We start from the raw sequence: 21,985 nt of genomic DNA, 5'->3' as shown, positions 1-21,985 counted from the left end.
ATATGTTGAAAGCTCAGACTAGGCTGCAAAGTCTAGCTGACCCTGAATTAGAATTCCCAGCTCAGAGATCAAAACATTGTGAGGAGTGACAAACAGATGTTCTTTATTATCTCAAGCTTTTAATCGGTGTCAGGGTTTCCTGCCCAAGCCAGCCAATGAAAACAGACAAACAGACAAGATGAGTCAGCAAAAAGCTCTCGGCTTTCTCAAAGGATAGGTATGATATTGAAATGTATGGCTTAAAACAGGAAATTGCATTTCTTCAATACAGTATTTTCAATTTGAAAACTGGATGACATGTGCAAACATCTACAGAGTCTTATTATTGATAGGACAGGATCATTTTAATTTCAGACTCATTACAGTTAATACATTTGTTGGTAAATGTTAGAAAACTCAATTTTCGACAGCATTGTATTAGTTTCCCTTTATTGGAGTTGACAGAGCATGAACTGGAAAACCGACGACTTTATAATACTCACATAATTGTTATGTTCTAATATCACTTAGGGTCTTCAAGACACATTTGAACCACAATGAAACGCAGTAGACTTCAGGCTAAACAGCTACAATATAACTTGATGCGAGTACTTCATAGCTCACGCTGCGTCTCTTACTTTCACGTCTTTAATATGGATCATTTACTGTAAAGTGACTGGTTGATATATAATATTGTGGGGAACATGGCGCGTTACGACCACGCCCCCATCCCCTTCACCAACCGTCCTGTGGCTCCCCCTGCAGGTCGGAACGCGCCATGTTCCCCACAAATATACAGACTGCTGCGCTGTATTACACAGCACCTTCAGTGACGGACATCACAGGCGCCACCATGGTGGGCTTCTTCCTCATCCTCCAGCTCGTCTTCCTCATATTCCCCCATCTCGTCTGCGGTGGCGTCCTGGTACTGCTGGTACTCGGAAACCAGGTCGTTCATGTTGCTCTCGGCCTCGGTGAACTCCATCTCGTCCATGCCCTCGCCCGTGTACCAGTGGAGGAAGGCCTTGCGGCGGAACATGGCGGTGAACTGCTCGGAGATCCTGCGGAACAGCTCCTGGATGGCCGTGCTGTTGCCGATGAAGGTGGCGGACATCTTGAGGCCGCGGGGCGGGATGTCGCACACGGCCGTCTTCACGTTGTTGGGGATCCACTCCACGAAGTAGCTGCTGTTCTTGTTCTGCACGCTCAGCATCTGCTCGTCCACCTCCTTCATGGACATGCGCCCGCGGAAGATGGCCGCCACGGTCAGGTAGCGCCCGTGGCGGGGATCGCAGGCCGCCATCATGTTCTTGGCGTCGAACATCTGCTGGGTGAGCTCGGGTACGGAGAGGGCGCGGTACTGCTGGCTCCCCCTGCTGGTGAGAGGGGCGAAGCCCGGCATGAAGAAGTGCAAGCGGGGGAAGGGAACCATGTTGACGGCTAGTTTACGGAGGTCGGCGTTGAGCTGGCCGGGGAAGCGGAGGCAGGTGGTCACGCCGCTCATGGTGGCGGAGACCAGGTGGTTCAGGTCGCCGTATGTGGGCGTGGTCAACTTGAGCGTGCGGAAGCAGATGTCGTAGAGAGCTTCGTTATCGATGCTGAAAGTCTCGTCTGTGTTCTCCACCAGCTGGTGAACGGAGAGGGTGGCGTTGTAGGGCTCCACCACTGTGTCCGATACCTGGGGGGAAAGAGAGAGAAACAAAGATGGATGGAAAGAAAGAAAGAAAGGAAAAAAGGAAGAGTGAGAGAGTTTATTTATTGTCTGAAGTCACCCATCCCTCCATCCATCCATTCCTCTGACAAGTTGAATTACAGGAACAAAGCTATAGGCTAGTACCTTGGGTGAGGGCATGACGCTAAACGTGTTCATGATGCGGTCGGGGTATTCCTCACGGATCTTGCTGATGAGCAGGGTGCCCATGCCAGAGCCCGTGCCGCCGCCCAAGGAGTGGGTGAGCTGGAAGCCCTGGAGGCAGTCACAGTTCTCTGACTCCTTCCTCACCACGTCCAGGACTGAGTCCACCAGCTCTGCTCCCTCTGTGTAGTGGCCTTTAGCCCAGTTGTTGCCGGCGCCGCTCTGACCTGAAAGACCCATGCACCAGGGTTAGCATCTTTCTGCTAACATACTATACACCTGGGTTAGCATCTTTCTGCTAGCCTTCTGTACACCTGGGTTAGCATCTTTCTGCTAGCATACTGTACACCTGGGTTAGCATCTTTCTGCTAGCATACTGTACACCTGGGTTAGCATCTGTCTTCTAGCATACACCTGGATTAGCATCTGTCTGCTAGCATAGAGTTGGATTAGCATCTGTCTGCTACAGACCCGTCACCAGGGCCCAGTCTTAGGGTGGGCCAATGAACTGCATGGGGGGGCACAATTATTATTAACTATTTTATATAATCCGATATGCTATGGTATTCGTCATGCAACACTGACATGCATAGTAGGTTGCAGAGGCTAAATTGGACACGTAGCCTACCGATGAAGACTAGACCTAAAATGATCAGAATGCAGCAAATAACATAATAAACACAGGCGAAGCTGGTTTATTACAAGGCCTTGTCGACCCGAGTAGGCCTAAGCTAAAATTAGCTGCGCTCTCCAAAACACGCATCCATCTCTCCTTGCACAGCATCAATAACACTGTAAAACACTCTCAGGAACTCTGTCTTTTCGTCAGTGTCCCTCTGTGACTGTCCAACCGTTCCTTCAACTACAAATGCACCAAAGCTCTTCTCTTTGTGCGTCTTCTCTTAGTTGGACAGCTGGGACCAGCCTCGTCAGTGGCTGAGGCTGGAGGAGAGCAGAGGTCCCAGAGCGCAGTAAACTCATCCTCTGTGCGCAGTGATTGTATGCATTCAGATGCACTGTTCACAAGAGTAACCGCAGTGAACAGGTCCATGTTCTCGCTTTGTAGTAGTCTGTTTGCATGCTTATTTAAGCCCTTGTTTGTTTCAACGGCATGTTTCCAGTCATTAAATCCCCTAATGGAGAAGGTTGCATCAGATGATTTGAATTTTCTACATGCGTAGCAAAACGCGGCGTCCTTTTTCATAGAATATTCAAGTCAGTCCCTGTTCCTATACCAGCTAGAGGCCAATGATCGTTTTTTTGCACCAAACATCCGGACTGGATATTTGGTCAAAATAAGCTGTTTAGGCTGGTCCATCCCAAGGTCATCCGATGGCTCCACCACTGAACCAAGATGAACACTAGTCGTCGGGGGGCTAGCAAGGCTAGTAGCCCTAACATTTGTTGGGCTAGTAGCTAAACTCACCTCGCTAGTAGTCGCCGTCGGGGTGCTAGTGTAACCGGCTCGGTCTGTCTCGAGTCGACTACCTGCGTTGTGTTCTGTGCTGACCGATGACAGGACGCTGATGTGTACTTTAGGCACTTTTAATCTGTACAATGCACACAAAAATAATGTTGGAATGAAACATCAAACCATGTAGGTGTCTTCTCAGCACGAGTCAACCTAGCACAAAAGAAGCATTTCAGCTAGCTGACACGGAGAACAGTGACGAGCGCTAGCTGACACAGTGATGAGCGCTAGCATACAGAAAAATGAACCACGAGGTTAGCTAAATTAAAGTCTCTAAAACGCTCAAAACACCAATGTTTTCGATACAACATGACATAATTTATGTGCACTCATCCTTAAATGCATGTACAACTTCTCATGTGCACTCAAATTAAAGTTATGATAGGTATGTTATAAGTTTACATTGCACTGCTGTAGACACGTACCTCTCTCCGTCTCATAGAAATTAGACTGAGAGAGAAACGCGGAAAATGCAACCTATAGCCACCACTGCCCCCTAGGGGCGCAATTACACACAAATCTCCCAATACCAACAAATTACAATGAACAATACCAGATTTTGGTTAAATAAAACTTACCTAACCACAAAATATAAAATGAAAGGTTACAAAAATATGACTCCTTCCTTAACCTGTTACACTAGTGTCAGGCCGCCCACATTCTCTAATGCTGGTGCTATGTCCATCGGGGTTTGGTGCAGCTGCCCTTTCGAGGATTTACCGGTAATCCACTTTCTTATATCCATCTTTATTCAAAAAGCTTTATCCATCAAAAAGCACAGATCTTGCTCAACTGCTCAGTACTCACACAACTGAAATGGCGGGAGCAGCAGCGTGCGTAACGTGCAATATTTCAACTTCCTTTCAAATGATTGGTTGTCACTAGAACCCCGTCCAACAAAATGAAAAACACACTATTATTTCTCAATTTTAATGTCTTCATTTAACATAAAATATGAATAATAATAAAAAAAAACTTTTTTTTTTTTTTTTTTATATATATCTGGCTGCCAGTTGGGGGGGCACCAGCACGTCTGTGGGCGGGCCTGGCCCCCTGAGGCCCGCCCATAGTGACGGGCCTGGTCTGCTAGCAGGCAGACTTTAACATGCAAGTGGGTAATCTTCCTGCTAGCACATTCATATTCAAGAAGAATGAACAACAAATTAAGCAGAGGAGTGTCAAGCAAATGTATTATTACTCGTTAGACTAAAGAGGCCAAAATTAGTTTGTAATTACATCTTACATCCATATAGCTCTAGGCTATAATCTATTGTAGTCAATTAATTAATTAATTAATTAAATGAATTCTATTTGTCCTCTGTCTGCACATGCAAGACAAGTGACATGACTTTAAAAGCATCAGGAAGTGAGTGAGTAGGTGCTAATGAGAGTCTGCTCCAGTCTACTGCACTGTTTGCTCTGTGGGCGAGGTGTCCAGGAAAGGTTTTTTATTGAGCCCTACTGATATCCCCCATCCTGATAAGCAACACTGCAGCAGTAACTCCTCCTGGACTGCTTTTTGCTGAGTCACTATGCTAGCTGTCTGCAACTGCCACATCACTGAGACGTTGCAGAAATGTTGCATGTAACAGTACAGAACTGTCTACTGTATGTCATATACAATTAAGATGGGCTTCAGTCAGGGCTTGACATTAAAGCTCTTTCAGGTACTTGCCCTTCCTACTTGTTCGAGAGCTCAAGTTACTTGTCCAAATATAATGTTTTTGAAAACGAAACAAAAAAAGAACACATTTGACCGCTATTGATTTGATAATGATGTGTCCATTTATGTCCATGAAGTGTACACAGATATATTCAACACCTCACTGGCTGAATGCAAGGTACTCTGTGATCATGAAGACCTTTGAGCGCCTCACGTTGATCTACCTCAAGGCCATCGTTGACTCCCTCCTCGACCCACTGCAGTTTGCTTACAGAGTCAACCGATCCATTGATGATGCAGTCAACATGGGCCTCCACTTCATCCTCCAGCGCCTGGACTCCCCCGGCACCTATGCCAGGATGCTGTTTGTGAACTTCAGCTCTGTATATAACACCATCACCCACTAACGGATCACTAACTTCCTGACAGACAGCCCGTGCGGCTGGGCAAGGTTGTCTCGGGGTCCTGGACCATCAGCATTGGAGCCCCACAAGGCTGTGTGCTCTCTTCTCTCCTCTTCTCGCTCTACACACCAACAACTGCACCTCTAGCCACCCTTCTGTCAAACTCCTGAAGTTCGCGGATGACACAACCAACGTCATTGGATTAATCTCCAATGGGGACGAGTTCTCCGCCTACAGAAGGGAAAGTTGACAGCCAGACCTCCTGGTGCAGCCAGAACAACCTGCAGCTCAACGCTCTAAAAACTGTAGAGATGGTAGTGGACTTCAGGAGGAGCCCAGCCCCAACCGCCCCCCACCCCCCTTATCATGTGTGACTCCCCAGTAAGCAGTGTGGAGTCATTCAGATTCCTGGGGACAATAATCTCACAGGACCTCAGGTGGGAGGAGAACATCACCTCCACCATCAAGAAGGGCCAGCAGAGGATACATTGTAAATGGACTGACTTATATAGCGCCTTTATCCAAAGCGCTTTACAACGGCCTCTCATTCACCCATTCACACACACACTCACACACCAATGGCGGCAAGCTACCATGCAAGGAGCATGGTCACTGGGAGCAATTTGGGAGCAATTTGGGGTTCAGTGTCTTGCCCAAGGACACTTCGACATGTGGCCAGCCGGGGCTCGAACCGCCGATCTGCTGACCTTGCGATCATTAGACGGCGGCTCTACCTCCTGCGCCACAGCCGGATGTTCTTCCTGTGGCAGGAGCTGAAGGAGAATGACATTTTTTACGGATATTGATTTCTTTTTTTCTTTTTTTTTCTTTTCAGAAACTGCAGGAGGAAGTCCACTTGTCCGAACATAAAATGTACTTGTCCCGGACAAGCTGACAGGCCTTAATGTTGAGCCCTGGCTTCAGTGAACATGACCGGTCATCCTGACCCTTTACTCTACCCACTATGGGTCTGAGGGGAGAGTGCTGACTGTGTGATGATGGGTTACTCACCAAAGACGAAGTTGTCAGGTCTGAAGAGTTGACCGAAGGGTCCGGAGCGGACAGAGTCCATGGTGCCTGGCTCCAGGTCCACCAGGATGGCACGCGGGACAAACTTGTTACCTGTGGGGGGATGTTAAGACATATAATTTGGCACACAGGATGACTCTACACAATACTGTGGTTCTGGAAAAATTTACCCAAAAGCATTTAGAGAACATATGACACGATTCATTTTCCCAGAAACAAAGCACAGTGTGCCAATAGCAGAAATATGAAAGAAAGTTGCTGAAATGTTTTTGCCCATTGGCATATGTTTGCGAGGAAGAGCCTGTGTCTGTAAACTGTTTTTGTTCTTCAAAGGAATAAAGGGAATCCCCTAACTATGCTCTAGAAATATCCTGCTGCACAACACAGACAAATAGCTTCATTATTCAACACAGCAAAGACTGCTTATGCTTTTTTTTCTCTGCCTCTCTCTCTCTCTCTCTCTCTCTCTCTCTCTCTCTCTGTCCCTCCCACCTGCTTTCTTGCAGACTGCAGCAGCTTGCAGCACAGAGAAACTGCTTGCTCCAAGTGAAAGGAGGGGGGTAAAAAAAAAAGCTGAGCTCTGCTGAATTCATTCAGAGCAAGATGTGATCTGAAGTGGACATGCCCCTCTTTTGCTGATCACATCTCATAATGTGCAACAGCATACAAATCAATCAGGCCATGTTATCTAGGGACACATTGGTAACACACACATTGGAGCGCACAGTATGATGCTGTATAATGTTTTCATAATATATCATATAATAGGGAATGATATGTTACTTTTTGGGGGGTAATACAAGCTCAGGATCATGATATAACATCAGCTGATATAACACATTCAAATGTGGCTATTACCACAAGTCTTCTGCATTATGAATGCATGATCAAATCTAAGATCCGATGAAAGTGTCATCGCAAATAGACAAATGAAGAGGCACACTAGTCATTAATACCAGCTCAATGAACACCTCACAACAGTCAAACGACAGGGGATCGATTATCGCTAACCTTTGCACCGATTGGAAATAGGATACAGGGCTAGCCAGGGTAGCATATGGGCTTCCTATGTAGGCCTGTGTGTTTTTTCTTTTTTTGCAGTGCAGCAGAATAGGGACATGAAACCCGACTGCTCAATATAGAGCAGGACACATGACCTTCAGGGAAGCCTGGCCGATACAAACCAGGCCGACGCAGTGAGCAGAACAGCAGGCTATAGGGCTGGGTCAGTTATATAGAGAGAGAGACTGCAGCGCGGCTATACCTATCTATCCACCCCCATGGGGACTCTAGTACAGAGATGAACAGACGAGATGGGAGAGATGGATGGAGAGAGGGAGAGAGAGAGAGAGAGAAACAAAAAGGGGAGAGGGAGAGAGGGAGGGATGGAGAGAGAGAGAGAGAGAGAGAGAGAGAGAGAGAGAGAGGTCTATTTGGCAGGTCCCTGCTGTCCTCATTTCCCTAACACTGGGAGATAAGGCCCACTTCTCCCAGGCAGACATGGTCACATTCTTAATTTAGATTAAAGAGCATGACTCTATGCCTTTCTAATGAGGTCTCCAGCTTTCACACCATAGGAGAGTTCAGAAGTGTATAGGCCGCAACTGCATTGCTTATTCAATATGTGTTCAGCTGCAACGATTATCTCATGGCCTTATAACAAGACTTAATATTTCATAAACATATTGATATTTTACCCGAAGCTTCATTGTAGTAGACGTTTATCCTCTCCAGCTGCAGGTCACTGTCACCTTGGTAACTGCCGGTGGGATCGATGCCATGTTCGTCACTGATCACCTCCCAGAACTGAGAGACGAAGGCAAAGATGATATCAAACTTGGGGGGAACTGATGGAACTTCGTGCGCAATATCGTGAGTTTAGAATGATAAGGTTCTATCTCCGTTTAGAATGATAAGGTTCTATCTCCGTTTAGAATGATAAGGTTCTATCTCCGTTTAGGGCAGTTCAGAGATATTGAGCGTCAACGTTTTTACATTATGTTTTGTGAGATGGAACCTTTGTATTTTATTAATTACTAAACTAAAAAATGTCAACATTTTAAAAATAACACCACCCAGGCATTAATAAACACCTAATGGATCAGATTATGTAAAAAACTAATTTTTGACAAAAATGGAGATAGAACCTTATAATTCTAACGTCACGATATATGACTGACTAAACACCACGTGCTAGAAACATCAACGGTCGGCCACATGTCTTCTGAGCTTCTATCGCTATTGCACATTAAACTATTCATTCATTCATTCATCGCTATTGCACATGACTTTGGTGACAGAATGACACACCGCTGGAAGCGCGACACCACTGCAGCCCTTTGCCTTGCGAGCCAAACCTAAGTGGACCGCGCCCACATCAAACGAAAAGCAATAGTATAAATCTATAATTTATAAATGAATACAAACTCATATCCATATTATTCCAAACAGAGGATTAGTGCATTTGATTTGAACAGGAGAAAATTACAGGGCTGCTGTTGCGCGGATAAAGTTAGACGCACGAGACATGATGCATAGCCTATGAATTGTGCAGAAATGTTGTGCAGTGCATTCTATCATCCATTCCATCCGATCTCAAAAGTTTGTCATCCATACATAGCCAAATAATAACTGCGTCACACAACAATAATAAACATAATAGGATATACCTTTGCTCCGATCTGATTTCCACATTGTCCGGCTTGGATGTGAACAATTTCCCTCATGATGGTGTCTAGATGCGAGCAAAACGGTCTTTTGTCTCAACTACAAGCGGCTGTCCTGTCTTGTTCAACCTCTATATGCTACCGCTGTATATATTTCTCTGCTCTCAGCAGTTTCTCTTCATTCTAGGGGCCAAGCGGTGAGTCTCCGGGAGTCATCGCAATTGATGCTGATTGGGTGACGTCACACCTCCGTTATTTCTCCCAATAAACCCGGCTCAGCCTATCAGCGCGCACCGGTTTGATGCAGTGGACCTGGACCACCCGGAGGATGCTGCATCGCTCTCAACGTGACATCACCATGAGAGGAGAGGAGGGGAGAGGAGAGAGGGAGGGGAGGGAGAGAGGGAGGAGAGAGGGAGGGGAGGGAGAGAGGTAGGAGAGGAGAGAGAGAGGAGAGGAGAGAGAGAGGAGAGGGAGGAGAGAGAGAGGAGAGGAGAGAGGGAGGAGAGGAGAGAGGGAGGAGAGGAGGATGAGGGATGGGGAGAGAGAAGTAGGAGAGAGGGAGGAGAGGAGAGGAGAGAGGGAGGAGAGAGAGAAGTAGGAGAGGAGAGAGAGAGGAGAGGAGAGGTGGATGAGGAGAGGAGAGGAGGATGAGGGATGGGGAGAGAGAATTAGGAGAGGGAGGAGAGGAGAGAGGGAGGAGAGGAGGATGAGGGATGGGGAGAGAGAAGTAGGAGAGAGGGAGGAGAGGAGAGAGGGAGGAGAGAGAGAGGGAGGAGAGGAGAGAGAGAGGAGAGGAGAGGTGGATGAGGAGAGGAGAGGAGGATGAGGGATGGGGAGAGAGAATTAGGAGAGGGAGGAGAGGAGGATGAGGGATGGGGAGAGAGAGGTATGAGAGGGGAGGAGAGGAGAGAGGGAGGAGAGGAGAGGAGAGGAGAGAGGGAGGAGAGAGAGGAGAGGAGGATGAGGGATGGGGAGAGAGAGGTATGAGAGGGGAGGAGGGGAGAGGAGAGAGGGAGGAGAGGAGGGGATAGAGGAGAGGAGAGGTGGATGAGGAGAGGAGAGGCTTGTGGCTGTGTCGCGCAGCTCACTTGTAAATACATGACTCGCATAATGTTGTCCTTTCAAAGTTAAGTGGATAGCTGGGATGACTGTGCTCTTGTGGCTCTTGTTATGATCTATAGCTCTGTTCACTTTAGCCATGCCCCCCTGCCCACCTCCCAGCAGTGTTGCGGTCCTGCATTAACTTCATTTTTACACTCTGTCCAAAAGAGGTACGTTTGGAGCTCAGCAAATATTGATACCATCCACAATATCCTCGCCCTGAAGGCAGAGGGGTCTATCTGTGTTCTTCATCAATGACTGTAATTCATGTCATTAATGAAGTAGGTCTATTATAATACCCTATATGAATGCGGAGGAGAGCTGCTATCTCCCAATTGGAGTGGCAGATAGCCTGAGACGTTAGAGAGGCTGGCTAGCAATCGGTCGTTGGTTCAATCCCCGCCTCAGGAGGGAGCCTGATGTGAGCTGGTGACTGGAGGGTTGCTGGCATCATATCTAAGTGCCTACCTCTGCCGTTGTGCCCTTGAGCAAGGCACTTAACCCTTAATTGCTCCAGAGGCACTGACTATGGCTGACACACTAGAGCAAAAAAAGAAATACATTTCATTGTACTCTGTGCAATGACAAAGGTTGAATATAATCTAATAATAACAAGTTAGCATCGTATTGGGTATTAGAAGTTTAAATGTAGGCCTATCTACTACACTCCCCATGTGGTGTAGAGAACATTGAATGTGTGTGTCCACTGGAGACTTAGGCCTGTACACATTCCTCAACAAAGTAAAAATGCAGCGGTGCCAATAATCGTGGCACACATGGTTTTGTTAGAAATAATTATTTCTTGATGACAGATTTTTTTTTCTCAGAATAAATGCACTTAAAGGTTGGATGTTTTCCATTTTTTTCAGTGTGACATTAAGCTAATTCACCGAAAGGTGTTTTAAGGTTAATAACCCTTTTTACTCATCTTTACCAGGAGTGCCAATACACACACACACACACACCTACACACACCTACACACACCTACACCTACACACACACACACACACACACACACACACACACACACACACACACACACACACACACACACACACACACACACACACACACACACACACACACACACACACACACACACAGAGTATATAAGGCAAGACTGTCTGTCTGTCTGACTACTGGCTCATTACATTACTAAGCATCAGCTGTGACTAATCGCCTAATTGACTAATTGAGTAATTAAAAAGGATCCATCAGATATCGTTTGGGCATGGTGACTTACTGTATGTCAGTGTGTTTGAAAATATGAATATTGCAGAGGAAATAAATGTCCTAAAGTGATATAACTGGGATACAGTTTGGCTCTTAGATGAACAAATAACTCATAAGCAAATATCCAGGGACGTGTCATTGATCAATAAATAGTGAAGTTTATTACAACAAGACATATGGCTTATGTACAAGTGCATTATTCATGTTAAAACCATACCAAAATTAAAAAATGTAACTGGTACAATCGGTGGTTGTTACATTCATTCAACTCTTCCACCAACAGAAACTCAGAGCCATGGGGATTAATATATAATTGCATGAATGCCTCAGTCTATGTATTCAAATAGTATCCTGGGTTCAAATAGTATTTGCAATTATTTAAAATACTTATCTGTGCTCAATTGTGGGTGCCTGGTGCAATTGATAACAGTCCCCAAAAGTGTAAACCTCAGGCAGGCAAGCAAGCAAACACTGAAAGCATTTGAAAGGATTTCCGATACTATTTGACCCAGGGTCTGATTAGAAACACCACATTCCACACTTCCCAGCTAGTCTGACTAGCTAATCTCAGTTCACATGATTGCAGGAGACATTGTGCTTTCAGGCATGGCATGTGTTGCACATGAAAGGTTTCAAACTGTACAAGTATTTCTATATCGGGGCCAAGATAGGCCAAAATGTCCTGAAGTTTAACGCTAATCACATATCTTGCTTGATTCTTGTTGGATAGGATGTAGCGACAGGAATACAAGTATCAAGAAAACACCCCAAAGCTGATATGGGGATAGCATCATCTTTGGCAGTGCGTTTTTACTGAATTACTTAACCAGGAAATTATGAAGCGGAGCATTACTAGACACTGTACGTATCTACATGATTATGTGTACAACCATATAAACAGCGCACCCTGTATCTAGAGACAAAGTCGTGATATCTACCCTACTGTATGATGAGTATGCTGTACAGTATAGTAATATTGTGATACATGATACCGACAAGGCCACTGTAATTCCCTGGTTAAATACATAGAAGCGCACAATAAAAGACTATGACTCCATCACATTTGAAATGACAAGACATCATTCAATTCCACGTGAATAAGATCTACAGTACAACGATGGTGGGTTATCAACATTCCTGTAAACAGCAGTTTAATGACACATTTTTCCTCAGCATGAACAGTAAAATCACTTTCATTTTCTGCATTTCCGATGGTGTTTACCAGGAAATGATGTGGTAACTAATGGATACTCTGGTATCTATCTAACATCATTTGTAACTACCTGGTGCAATGGTGTTTGGTTTTATGACTACCAAAGAAACAAACGTAGCCTAATTCATAGTTAGTTTTCTGTAAATACCATTTTACAATGTCATTTAAAAGCAGATACCTGGACATTTCTGTATCATAAATTCAAGTGCACCAAAATATTCTTTAGATGTCGTCTAAGCAGTTGACTGGCGACAACCATTCTGTCCATTACGTAGACCTAGTATTGTCAGTAGCATACCACAGATCTTGGGAGAGCATAATGTTTTTGACACCAGACATGGATATTTTTTTAAAGAAAGCTCTTCATGTATTTTTGTTTCAATAAAAATAATCCGAGATGTTGTTTATTTTTTTTCAATCAAGAGTCCACAACATTTCTCTTTCATGACTGTATTGATTATAATTAAATAAGTACTTCATGTTTCATGTTAATGGATGTTAATATTTTGAAGTAAAAAAAAAAAAAGAGCAAGGGGTAAGCCTACATTTCCAAATGTAGTATAATTTCAGTCATTATCTCAAATATATCAATTATTGCAGCTTTTGTACCGTCAAACAAATTTTGCGTATATTCTTGGAATATACGAAAATAGGTTTACTTTACAAAATATGTCAATTACATTTATAAAAAAATACACACAGGAGGGTGCCGATGACAGATATAATTGTAATGAAAAGTTTACCATTCGTGTGTCTTTTTAGAGATAGCTTCTGTGTCTTTTAGGTACTAGCTATTTGAACGTAATTTAGTTTCTTGGAAAAAAGTTCACATTTTTGTTTACATGCTTTGTCCCCATTTCGAAGGATAAGGTGCCTCTTACATTCACACAAATATGGTAACAGTGCCTTATAGCTTTTTACAATAAGGGCACGCCACTTGATTATATTAAAAATCATTTTTTTCTCTTTTTTTTTTTTCAAGCTCAACATCTGAAGCACAACAACAGAAAGTACGCAATTTACCTACAATATCACGTTTACAAGATCCAATTGCATACAGTTACATTTCATTGAATTTCGAAAAAAGAGTGGAAAAATAAAAAATATGTTTGTTTCTCCGACACATAAGGGAAATTGTCTTTCTCTCTTCAACATTGTTTACATGTGCCATGGGGACCACATTTTCATCAGATAATCTCGGGCGCTAATACGACGCCACAAATCTTTCACACAGAATATGTTGTCAATGGTTCTCTCTCCAGAGAAAACTTAAACATGGTCTTGTCTACTTAAACTTTGGAACTTGACTCTTTTCCTTTTTCATACACACATGCTTGTGGACTGTTTTTTTCTTTTCTTTTCTAGAATGTTGTCTTGTGGGTCATTGTTGAAAATATCGAAATCACATCCATACCACTTAATTTAACAATTTTACTTTGGGCAGCAAATATAACTTTTGGTATCCGTGGTGGGTTCACCTCACTTCAATAACGTCCAGATAACTTAGGAGACAATCTTAGGAGAAAATATCTGGCACTGTTGACATTCAAAAATACACAATTGAAGTATCTTTTTTTTTACATGGTAAGGCAATTTGTTCACGTTGTCATCAACACAATGAGCGTACATCTAAGTTGAGGCAAATGTTTCTTTTTTTCTAGTTGTATGGCATCTGTGTCTGCCATTGGCAACACTATCAGTGGTCATGGGAGGCGGGGGGGGGGGTTGGCTGTAAGGGAGATAAAATCACACACATACACGCACACGCACACGCACACACACACACACACACACACACAGATACACAGTCTCCACAGAACAAGTCCCACGCTGGTGATGTCCAGTGACACTCAGTCCATCGGCGGTGAGAAGGGAGTTTTAACACTGTCTCAGTCAAACGAGTGACTCCATCACGTTGGCTTCGGCATGGATCTTTCCTTTTCTTCTCCAGCTGCTTCCACTGAAGGGAACAGGTCACTGAGAAAAAACACACACCTCTCTAGCCTTCTGCTGTTCACCTCCTTGGGGAACCAATGGTGGCAGTGTCCCTCTAGAGCAGCTTCAGTCTCTGGAGGCCCTGAATAGGGCGAGTGAGTGTCCCCTCTAGTCATGTGACACGAGCTACGTCCTGTAGCCGTGGGTCCTCCCTGTGAGTAGAGGCGGTCTCCTCGTCCAGAGGGGGCGGTGGCGGTGGAGCGTGGCATCATGATGACGATGACACCCTGTTGACGGCGCCGGTTTCCGTGACAACGCAGTCTGTGATGGGGAGGACGCCGGAGTCTATGGGGGAGGAGACGGTGTAGTTCATCTCCGAGGCGGGGGGGGCGAGGGCGAGGGCGGGCGCCGCATCGACGGCAGAGTCCGCCGCGGAGGGGAGTATCGAGTCCATGACGGGAGGAGTGGTACAGTCCAATGAGGAGGGTTGGACAATGTCTGTGATGGGGAGAGTGGGAGAGTCCAAAGCGGGGGTGGGAACAGCCTCTGTGACCATGACGACAGGGGGGGTGGAGGAGGAGTCCACTGCTGAGGGATGACCTGAGGGGATGGGTGAAGGCGGGGGGGTCGGGGTATGAGAAGATGATGCTAGGACAGGGGAGGGGGGGGGGACCTCATCCACGGAGGGAGGGGTAGAGTCTAAATCCGGGGGGGGGATCACAGTGTCTGCGACAGGGGGAATGGTACAGTCCGTTGCGGGGGGAGGAGCAGAGGGTATGTCAAGGGCAGATGTCGAGTCATCTACTGATGGAGACACAGAGTCTATTAGAATGGGAATGACGGAGTCTGTTGTGATGGGGGGAGTGGAGTCAATGAGAACGGCACAGTCCGTTGTTGGGGGGGGGGCTAGGTCATTGATGAGGGGAGTAGGGGAGGGTGTTGGAGGAGGAGGAAGATGGGAGGTAGGGATAGACTCAGGTTCAGGTAGAGGGGTGATGGAAGAGTCCAATGTGGACATGGGGGGGGTTTCATTGACGGGAGGAGTGGAAGATTCCAATGTGGAGATCGGGGGGGTTTCAACGATGGGGGGAGTGGAAGATTCCAATGTGGATATGGGGGGGGCTTCAATTATAGGAGGAGTGGAAGATTCCAATGCAGAGATCGGGGGGGTTTCAATAATGGGGGGAGTGGATGATTCCAATGTGGACATGGGGGGGGCTTCAATGATAGGAGGAGTGGAAGAGTCCAATATGGAGTGCGGGGGAGGCTCAATGACAGGAGCGGTGGACACCAACAGGGAGGTAGGGAGGGGTTCTGTGACGGGGGGAGGGGAAGAGTCCAAGATGGAGGTAGGGAGGGGTACGATGATGACGGGGGGATGGTTGGAGACCTTGGCGGGGGAGGGAAGGGAGTCGTCGACCAGGGGGGCGAAGGGGTCGATGAGCGGAGTCGCCGGGTCGTCGTCGGCGGAGCCCAGGAGAGGATCCGTGGCGGGGGTGGGGTGGCTCGCCTTCCTCAGAGGAGTGGACGCCAACAGGTGCTCCTTGCTCGCCAGCAGGACGCACTCTCCGTCGAAGTCCGCCATGGGGACGATGGACGGGGGCGTGAGCGAGCGGCCGTTGAGGTCCGCCGCCGTCGTCGTCGTCCCCTCCTTCCCTCCCCCCCCCGGCGGGAGGACCGCCATCTCCGTCCCGGCCAGGCCCGACACGTCGATCACCGAGGGGGCCGTGAGGTCCACGGCCGACGACGCCGTGGAGCCCATGGTGGAGGCCACGGTGGCGGCCGCCTCGTGCAGCGGCGTGTCCTGCGCCCGGGTGTAGTCCCGGCTGCTCTCCGACTGGGCCAGCAGGAGGCGCTGCTCGCCGGGCCTCTTGGGGGGCACGATGGGCTGCCGGGTGTAGCACTCGCCGTCCGCCAGCGTCTCGGGGAGCGGCTGGTAGCGCGTCTCGGGCAGCAGGAGGATGCAGATGATGCAGATGAGCGTGCAGCAGGCGAAGATGACGTGGTGCAGGAAGTAGCCCTTCTGGTTGTGGAGCTCCATGATGGGCGCCGTGAGCATGCCGAAGCCCGCGCTGGCCAGCACCAGGCCCAGGCCCCCGCCCCTGGTAGGTGGTGGGTGGGAGGAGGAGGCGGGAGAGAGGGGAGGGGAGAGGGGGTAAGAGAGAGAGAGAGAGAGAGAGAGAGAGAGAGAGAGAGAGAGAGAGAGAGAGAGAAAGAGAGAGAGAGAGAGAGAGAGAGAGAAAAAGAGAGAGAGAGAGAGAGAGAGAGAGAGAGAGAGAGAGAGAGAGAGAAAGAGAGAGATAGAGAGAAAAAGAGAGAGAGAAAAAAAGAGAGAGAGAGAGAGAGAGAGGGAGCGAAAGAGAGAGCGAAAAAGAGAGAGAGAGAAAGAGAGAGAGAGAAAGAGAGAGAGAGAAGGAGAGAGAGAAAAAGATGATCAGTCAGTAGAAGTCTCCAAGTCCCCTACCAGAAGAGCAAGGAGGCAGCTAATACAGTCTTTAAATGCTGATGTATACGAAAACCACAAGAAAAGATTTATGACGACATGTCTATTGTCCCTCAGGAGGAGGATAATTCATTAGCCGGTTTGGGTTGGTTTTGTGTCTGGCAAAATCAACATTCTAGTCCCTGGAGGACCGGGGAGCTCCTTACCACAGCCCCGTCACACATACAGCACACAGAAGGAGAAACAAACAACGGTTCTTCCCACACACAGAGAAGACAGCGGACACAAAAGGGAAAATAAGGAAATCTTCAGGGTGGGGGGGGGAGGGAGAGAGGGTGTGTGTCCCCTGTCACGACGGCTGTTTTCATTGACTCTGTAGCAGTCGGAGGTTGGTGGTGGAGGCGCAACGTCGGAGAACGGGGCCTCATTGTAATGCATAGGACAGAGTGAGAAGTTATTCATCATTCTCCCTTTCCATGCATTTCAATGAGCCCCATCATCCGATGTCTGCCTCCACCACCCTCCACTGCTGCTCTCTATAGGTATTGTCTTGAATTGTATGTTTTTTTGGAGCATTCACATTCAATGCGATGAACCGCACTCCGCCGCTGACACATTCATTCCCGGGCCGAACCGCGCTTGGAGACACTAGCGACATTGTAATATCCTTGCCAGGGAGTGCTGCAATGCCATGTATCAACATCATCTGTATGCAGTGCTAATTCTCTCCCCCCTCCCGCCTGCTCGGGTGCTTGACCACCAGATGGCGCTCTACAGCTACTCTTTACAGCAGTGCACCACAGCTTACGTAACATGCGGCGATCACGAAATTCCAATGCCGTGTCAGTATCTGTCCTCAAAGGAGGCGGCTAATTTGAACAAGATGTGGACTCGAGATTACATTCGCGCAATGTTATGCGCGAGGCTGTGTGTGTTGTAGGGAGAGGTCAGTGTGGCGCGCTCATGTTGAAGGGTGGGAGTGGAGTGTGGAGTGTGGAGTGCTCACGATGAGGTTGTTATAATACTCTGGTGATATGATATCCTCTCAGAGCCAGGTCAGTTCAACCTTGAGTTATAAACCTGGCCATTGAGATCAAAGATTGATGGTACGCTACTAGCGAACAATGAGGCGTCGTAAAATCGACATAGCTACACGATCGGTCATAAAGAACAACCTTCATACGTCCTGGTCCTATCTTTCGCGACGCGGCCTCCTTAATCGGACTCCACCTCACACTCCCCTTCGCGGCGGAAAGTCATTGAAATGTTCTACGAAATGTTTGACAAAAACACCTCTAAATTCTTTATAACCCCCATTCTACCAACCCGTAACCCTCTTACATAAGAAAGAAAAACAAAACAAATACAACCTTTTTGTCTGGGCTCCCATCTGCACACACACACACACACACACACACACACACACACACACACACACGCACACACGCGCACACACACACACACACAAACATACACACACACACACACACACACACACACACACACACACATCCCCCCCGCACTCATCATCCACTTAAAAACCTCTCTCCCTCGTCCCCTCCGCCCACCACCCCCCTCGGAGCCCTCCGGTTGGTCCGTTCCCAGTGTGTGGGTGGGCTCTACCTGATCACGGTGGGGGTGATCTCGGCGCAGAAGAAGATGCTCAGGTTGCTGACGGCGTGGGAGGAGAACATGCCGATGATGGAGAAGGCGATGGAGAAGTTCCTGTTCAGCGTGTCCGAGCGCTCTGTAGGAGCATCAAAACAAAACAACTCATCATCATCATCATCCAGGGTTTCTACAAGTTTCAACAAGTCAAATTTAAGACCGTTTTAGACCTTTTTTAGACCTCTTTGAATATAATTTTGGACCTATTCGTGGCACCATATGATAGCTTTTTGTCATCCTGCGGTAGCTTCGTTCGTCAATAATTTCTCCCGGGGGCAGCGAATTGGCATTTTTTTGGGTTCCAGCTTGATTAATTTCCTTGTAAATAGATGTGGTCGGACTGATTTCCTTGCAGGACAAGCTAATCTATTTTTTTAGACCTAGCACCTCATTCTTTAGACCTAATAACTGAAACGTGAGACCTTTTTAGGCCTTATAAATCGGATTTTGCTGGATTTTAGACTTTAAGGCTTTTTAAGACCAGCGCGGGAACCCTGTCATCATCAGACATCGCCCACAACTCACTTAATACAACTACGGTTCCAAGGTTGCCCCGGTGAGAGGCACCTGATAGGAAAATAGATCTCGATATCTGCTGATCCTAACGGATAACAATGTCTGTATGAAGATGTATGTGTTCAACTGTCAAGAGCATAGCGGATCAGATCATATTGTGTGTGTGTGTGGGGGGGGGGTGGCGTTGGAAATCACTCACGCTTTGAGACGCATTAGGCATCATAAATGCAATTACACCGGCCGAAGTGGTCTGCAGCCTAGAACAATTTCCGACCGTTTAGCGGTGATAAAACTACAGCTCCAACGTAAACACGCCCGGCTCATGACCGCGTCTCAACGCCGCCCTGGTTCACCACCCTGACCGGGACCGTTTAATTTGATCAATTACCCGGGATTACTTTACTGTGTGTGTGCGTGTGTGTACGTGCGTATGGGTCCTGCCAGCCTGCCTGTTTGTACAGCATGTCTGATCCTCACAGCTACTTCAGGGCAACATAACAACCTCCTTAATTCACACACAGCTAAATGAGACACTGTTTAAATTGAGCCAAAAGAGGATCATCTCAGACTCCGGTCTGTCTGTGATCAATTCGGGTTCCTGGGCCTAATCTCTAATCTCTAATCTCTAATCCCCGGTATGTCTAACAACAGAGCAGGCTCATCAGGCAGGGATTAGAAAAGAGAGAATAAAGGAGATGTGACGAACACACAAGGGGAGAGGAGGAGAGTTAACTAGGGTCAACAAGACAGGGCTGGAGACAGAGAGGAACATTCTCTGTGGTACTAAGGAGGGTGAGGAAGTACAGGTAGAATTACGCTGGAATTATAATGTAGGTGTTCATTAAAAAGGGCTTTAGAAAGAGAGTCTTAAGACTGGTGCTGTACATGAAGGTGAAGGCAGGTGAAATGAAGCTTGATGACGGTTGAATGGACGTTCGGGGTATGCATTGTTGTGGCAACTTGTGTCTTTTCCCCCCCTTCACTGGGAATAGCATTGGACTGAGAGAGGATCTGAATGGGTGTTAACGTAAAAAGCATCGCGTGAGATACAGCACATCGAGTATGCATGACGCGTCACGCTGTGGTCCTCTGTGTCTCCGTCGCTAGGACATAGCGTTAGCCATGCTAAAAATACGGGTTCGATTCGCGCTGGGACCATATATACAAACATTGTTTCTAGACTCACTGTACTGTAAGTCGCACATTTCTAATACACCAGCCAAGACATTTAAAAAAAAAAAAAAAGCTTCATCATGACAAGTTATGCATTTCCAATAAGATGATGTAATTGAGTTTACATATTTGATTCATGTTTATGATTCAGGTTGATGGGATATCGATTATTTCAGGATGTACGTCACTTCAACCCTCGCTGAGAGAGAAAGACAGAGAAAGGGAGAGAGAGAGAGAGAGATGTTATACTGTACCTATATTCAGCTGAACACTGTACTTTCCCAGCACTACAGAGAGGGAGAGAGAAGACAAGAAAAATACATATAAGTTACTGAAAATATATAACCGGAACTGTGTACTATGTAGAAAACTGGAACTCACTACCCAACCAACTCAAAGACATACATACTTACTCCACCTTCACAACACACATGAAAGCCTGGCTGACACAGAACTATACTTGTCCTCATTAATCCCTCTCTGTGCTGCCTCCCCATAATGCCTTTTTTTGTATGTTTTGTTTTGTTTAATGTATTGCTGTTTGTAAGTGCTTAATGTTGTGTGGCCTGTAATTGTCCTGTGGCTTCTAAGTGCTTGAAATGTCGCTGCCCCCATAAGTGTGTATGTGGTGTTTGTTGTAGCCCCTTCCATCACCTCAGCTTGCTTACGTGTGTTTTTTTTCAAGTGTGATGTTGGGGTACCTTGTCTCAGCCACGTGTTCTTAGAATATTTAAATGTTTTATTTTAACTAATGACGTTACTTTTCAGGATGCCATGTTGCAACTGGCCGGGGACTTCAGCTGAAAATTAGCCGACTAGGCTAACGCTGCCTTTTTTACTGTATTTTATATGGTTCATGTATTTGGATTGTCCTCGATATAATAAACTAATGTGTATTATATCTATAATATATATAAGTGTATTTTCTTTATATATGACATTTGAAAATGAAAAACTTCCTGAATCGATGGAATTACCCCAACTCTCCTGCACACACTCAAACGAAACGAAAAACACCCCCCCTCGAAAACACAAACAGAACAGCACGCAAACGTCACCAGCAAAACATTATTGTCCGACCACTTCAAAGCAATACCATAACAGGACGTTAGCAGTGAGCCTACCCACGCAAGGTGGAAGGTGGGACGTGACTCAAGTCAAATGTTTGTCTTTCAACACACTAGTGACTCTAACATTTACAATAACAAAACTCTGTGTCAACCTAGTACCACACTAGCAACCACAATGTTTTGACAATGTTGTGTGTTCCGGTAATAATACAACAAGTCTTCAAAACTCCCCCAATGGACCGTCATTAAAATTTAACGTAAAAAAAATATTGTAATTCAAACTCAAAATCAATCTGAATGATTGTAGGTATACTTTGGCAATTTCCGGACTACTGCATAGCATAGTAGTGAAGACATCTTTCTAACGTCTCAGCTCAGATAGCCATGGGTTACACTACAGTACACTCACATTAGAAGAGTGGAGGATATTGGAGCATCGCAGGTCAAGGTATGCATTTGTGGATAGGTGAAAGGAGAGGTGAAATCGATAGAGAGCACAGTGTGTGTCTGTGTGCGTATATATATATATATATATATACACAGTACCAGTCAAAAGTTTGGA

At 46.4% G+C, this 21,985-nt stretch overlaps 2 protein-coding genes across 2 annotated transcripts in view; both read right to left on the bottom strand.

The window, feature by feature from the left end:
- Window positions 1–805: 805 nt before the first annotated feature.
- Window positions 806–9,127, bottom strand: LOC308172158 (tubulin beta-2A chain; the record flags this gene model as incomplete). Its single annotated transcript, XM_080547069.1, has 5 exons — window positions 806–1,657; window positions 1,817–2,061; window positions 6,384–6,494; window positions 8,099–8,207; window positions 9,071–9,127. 5 exons carry the CDS (start codon window positions 9,125–9,127, stop codon window positions 806–808), a joined length of 1,374 nt encoding a protein of 457 aa, XP_080403195.1.
- Window positions 9,128–14,821: 5,694 nt separating this feature from the next.
- LOC308172157 (solute carrier family 22 member 23-like) overlaps window positions 14,822–21,985 on the bottom strand; it is a gene marked incomplete at both ends in the record, with an annotated part of 45,914 nt that continues 38,750 nt past the window's right edge. Inside the window, 4 exons of the mRNA XM_080547068.1 lie at window positions 14,822–15,153; window positions 15,301–16,655; window positions 18,620–18,743; window positions 20,608–20,640. Of these exons, the coding sequence (XP_080403194.1) occupies window positions 14,822–15,153; window positions 15,301–16,655; window positions 18,620–18,743; window positions 20,608–20,640 (1,844 nt within the window). The remainder of the gene's footprint in view (window positions 15,154–15,300; window positions 16,656–18,619; window positions 18,744–20,607; window positions 20,641–21,985) is intronic.

Source organism: Nansenia antarctica (assembly GCF_963989245.1).
Source record: "Nansenia antarctica genome assembly, chromosome: 16".
In the NCBI taxonomy this organism is placed as follows: domain Eukaryota; kingdom Metazoa; phylum Chordata; class Actinopteri; order Argentiniformes; family Microstomatidae; genus Nansenia; species Nansenia antarctica.
The sequence above is the reverse complement of the archived record's forward strand: the minus strand, read 5'-3'. Positions and strand labels throughout refer to the sequence as shown.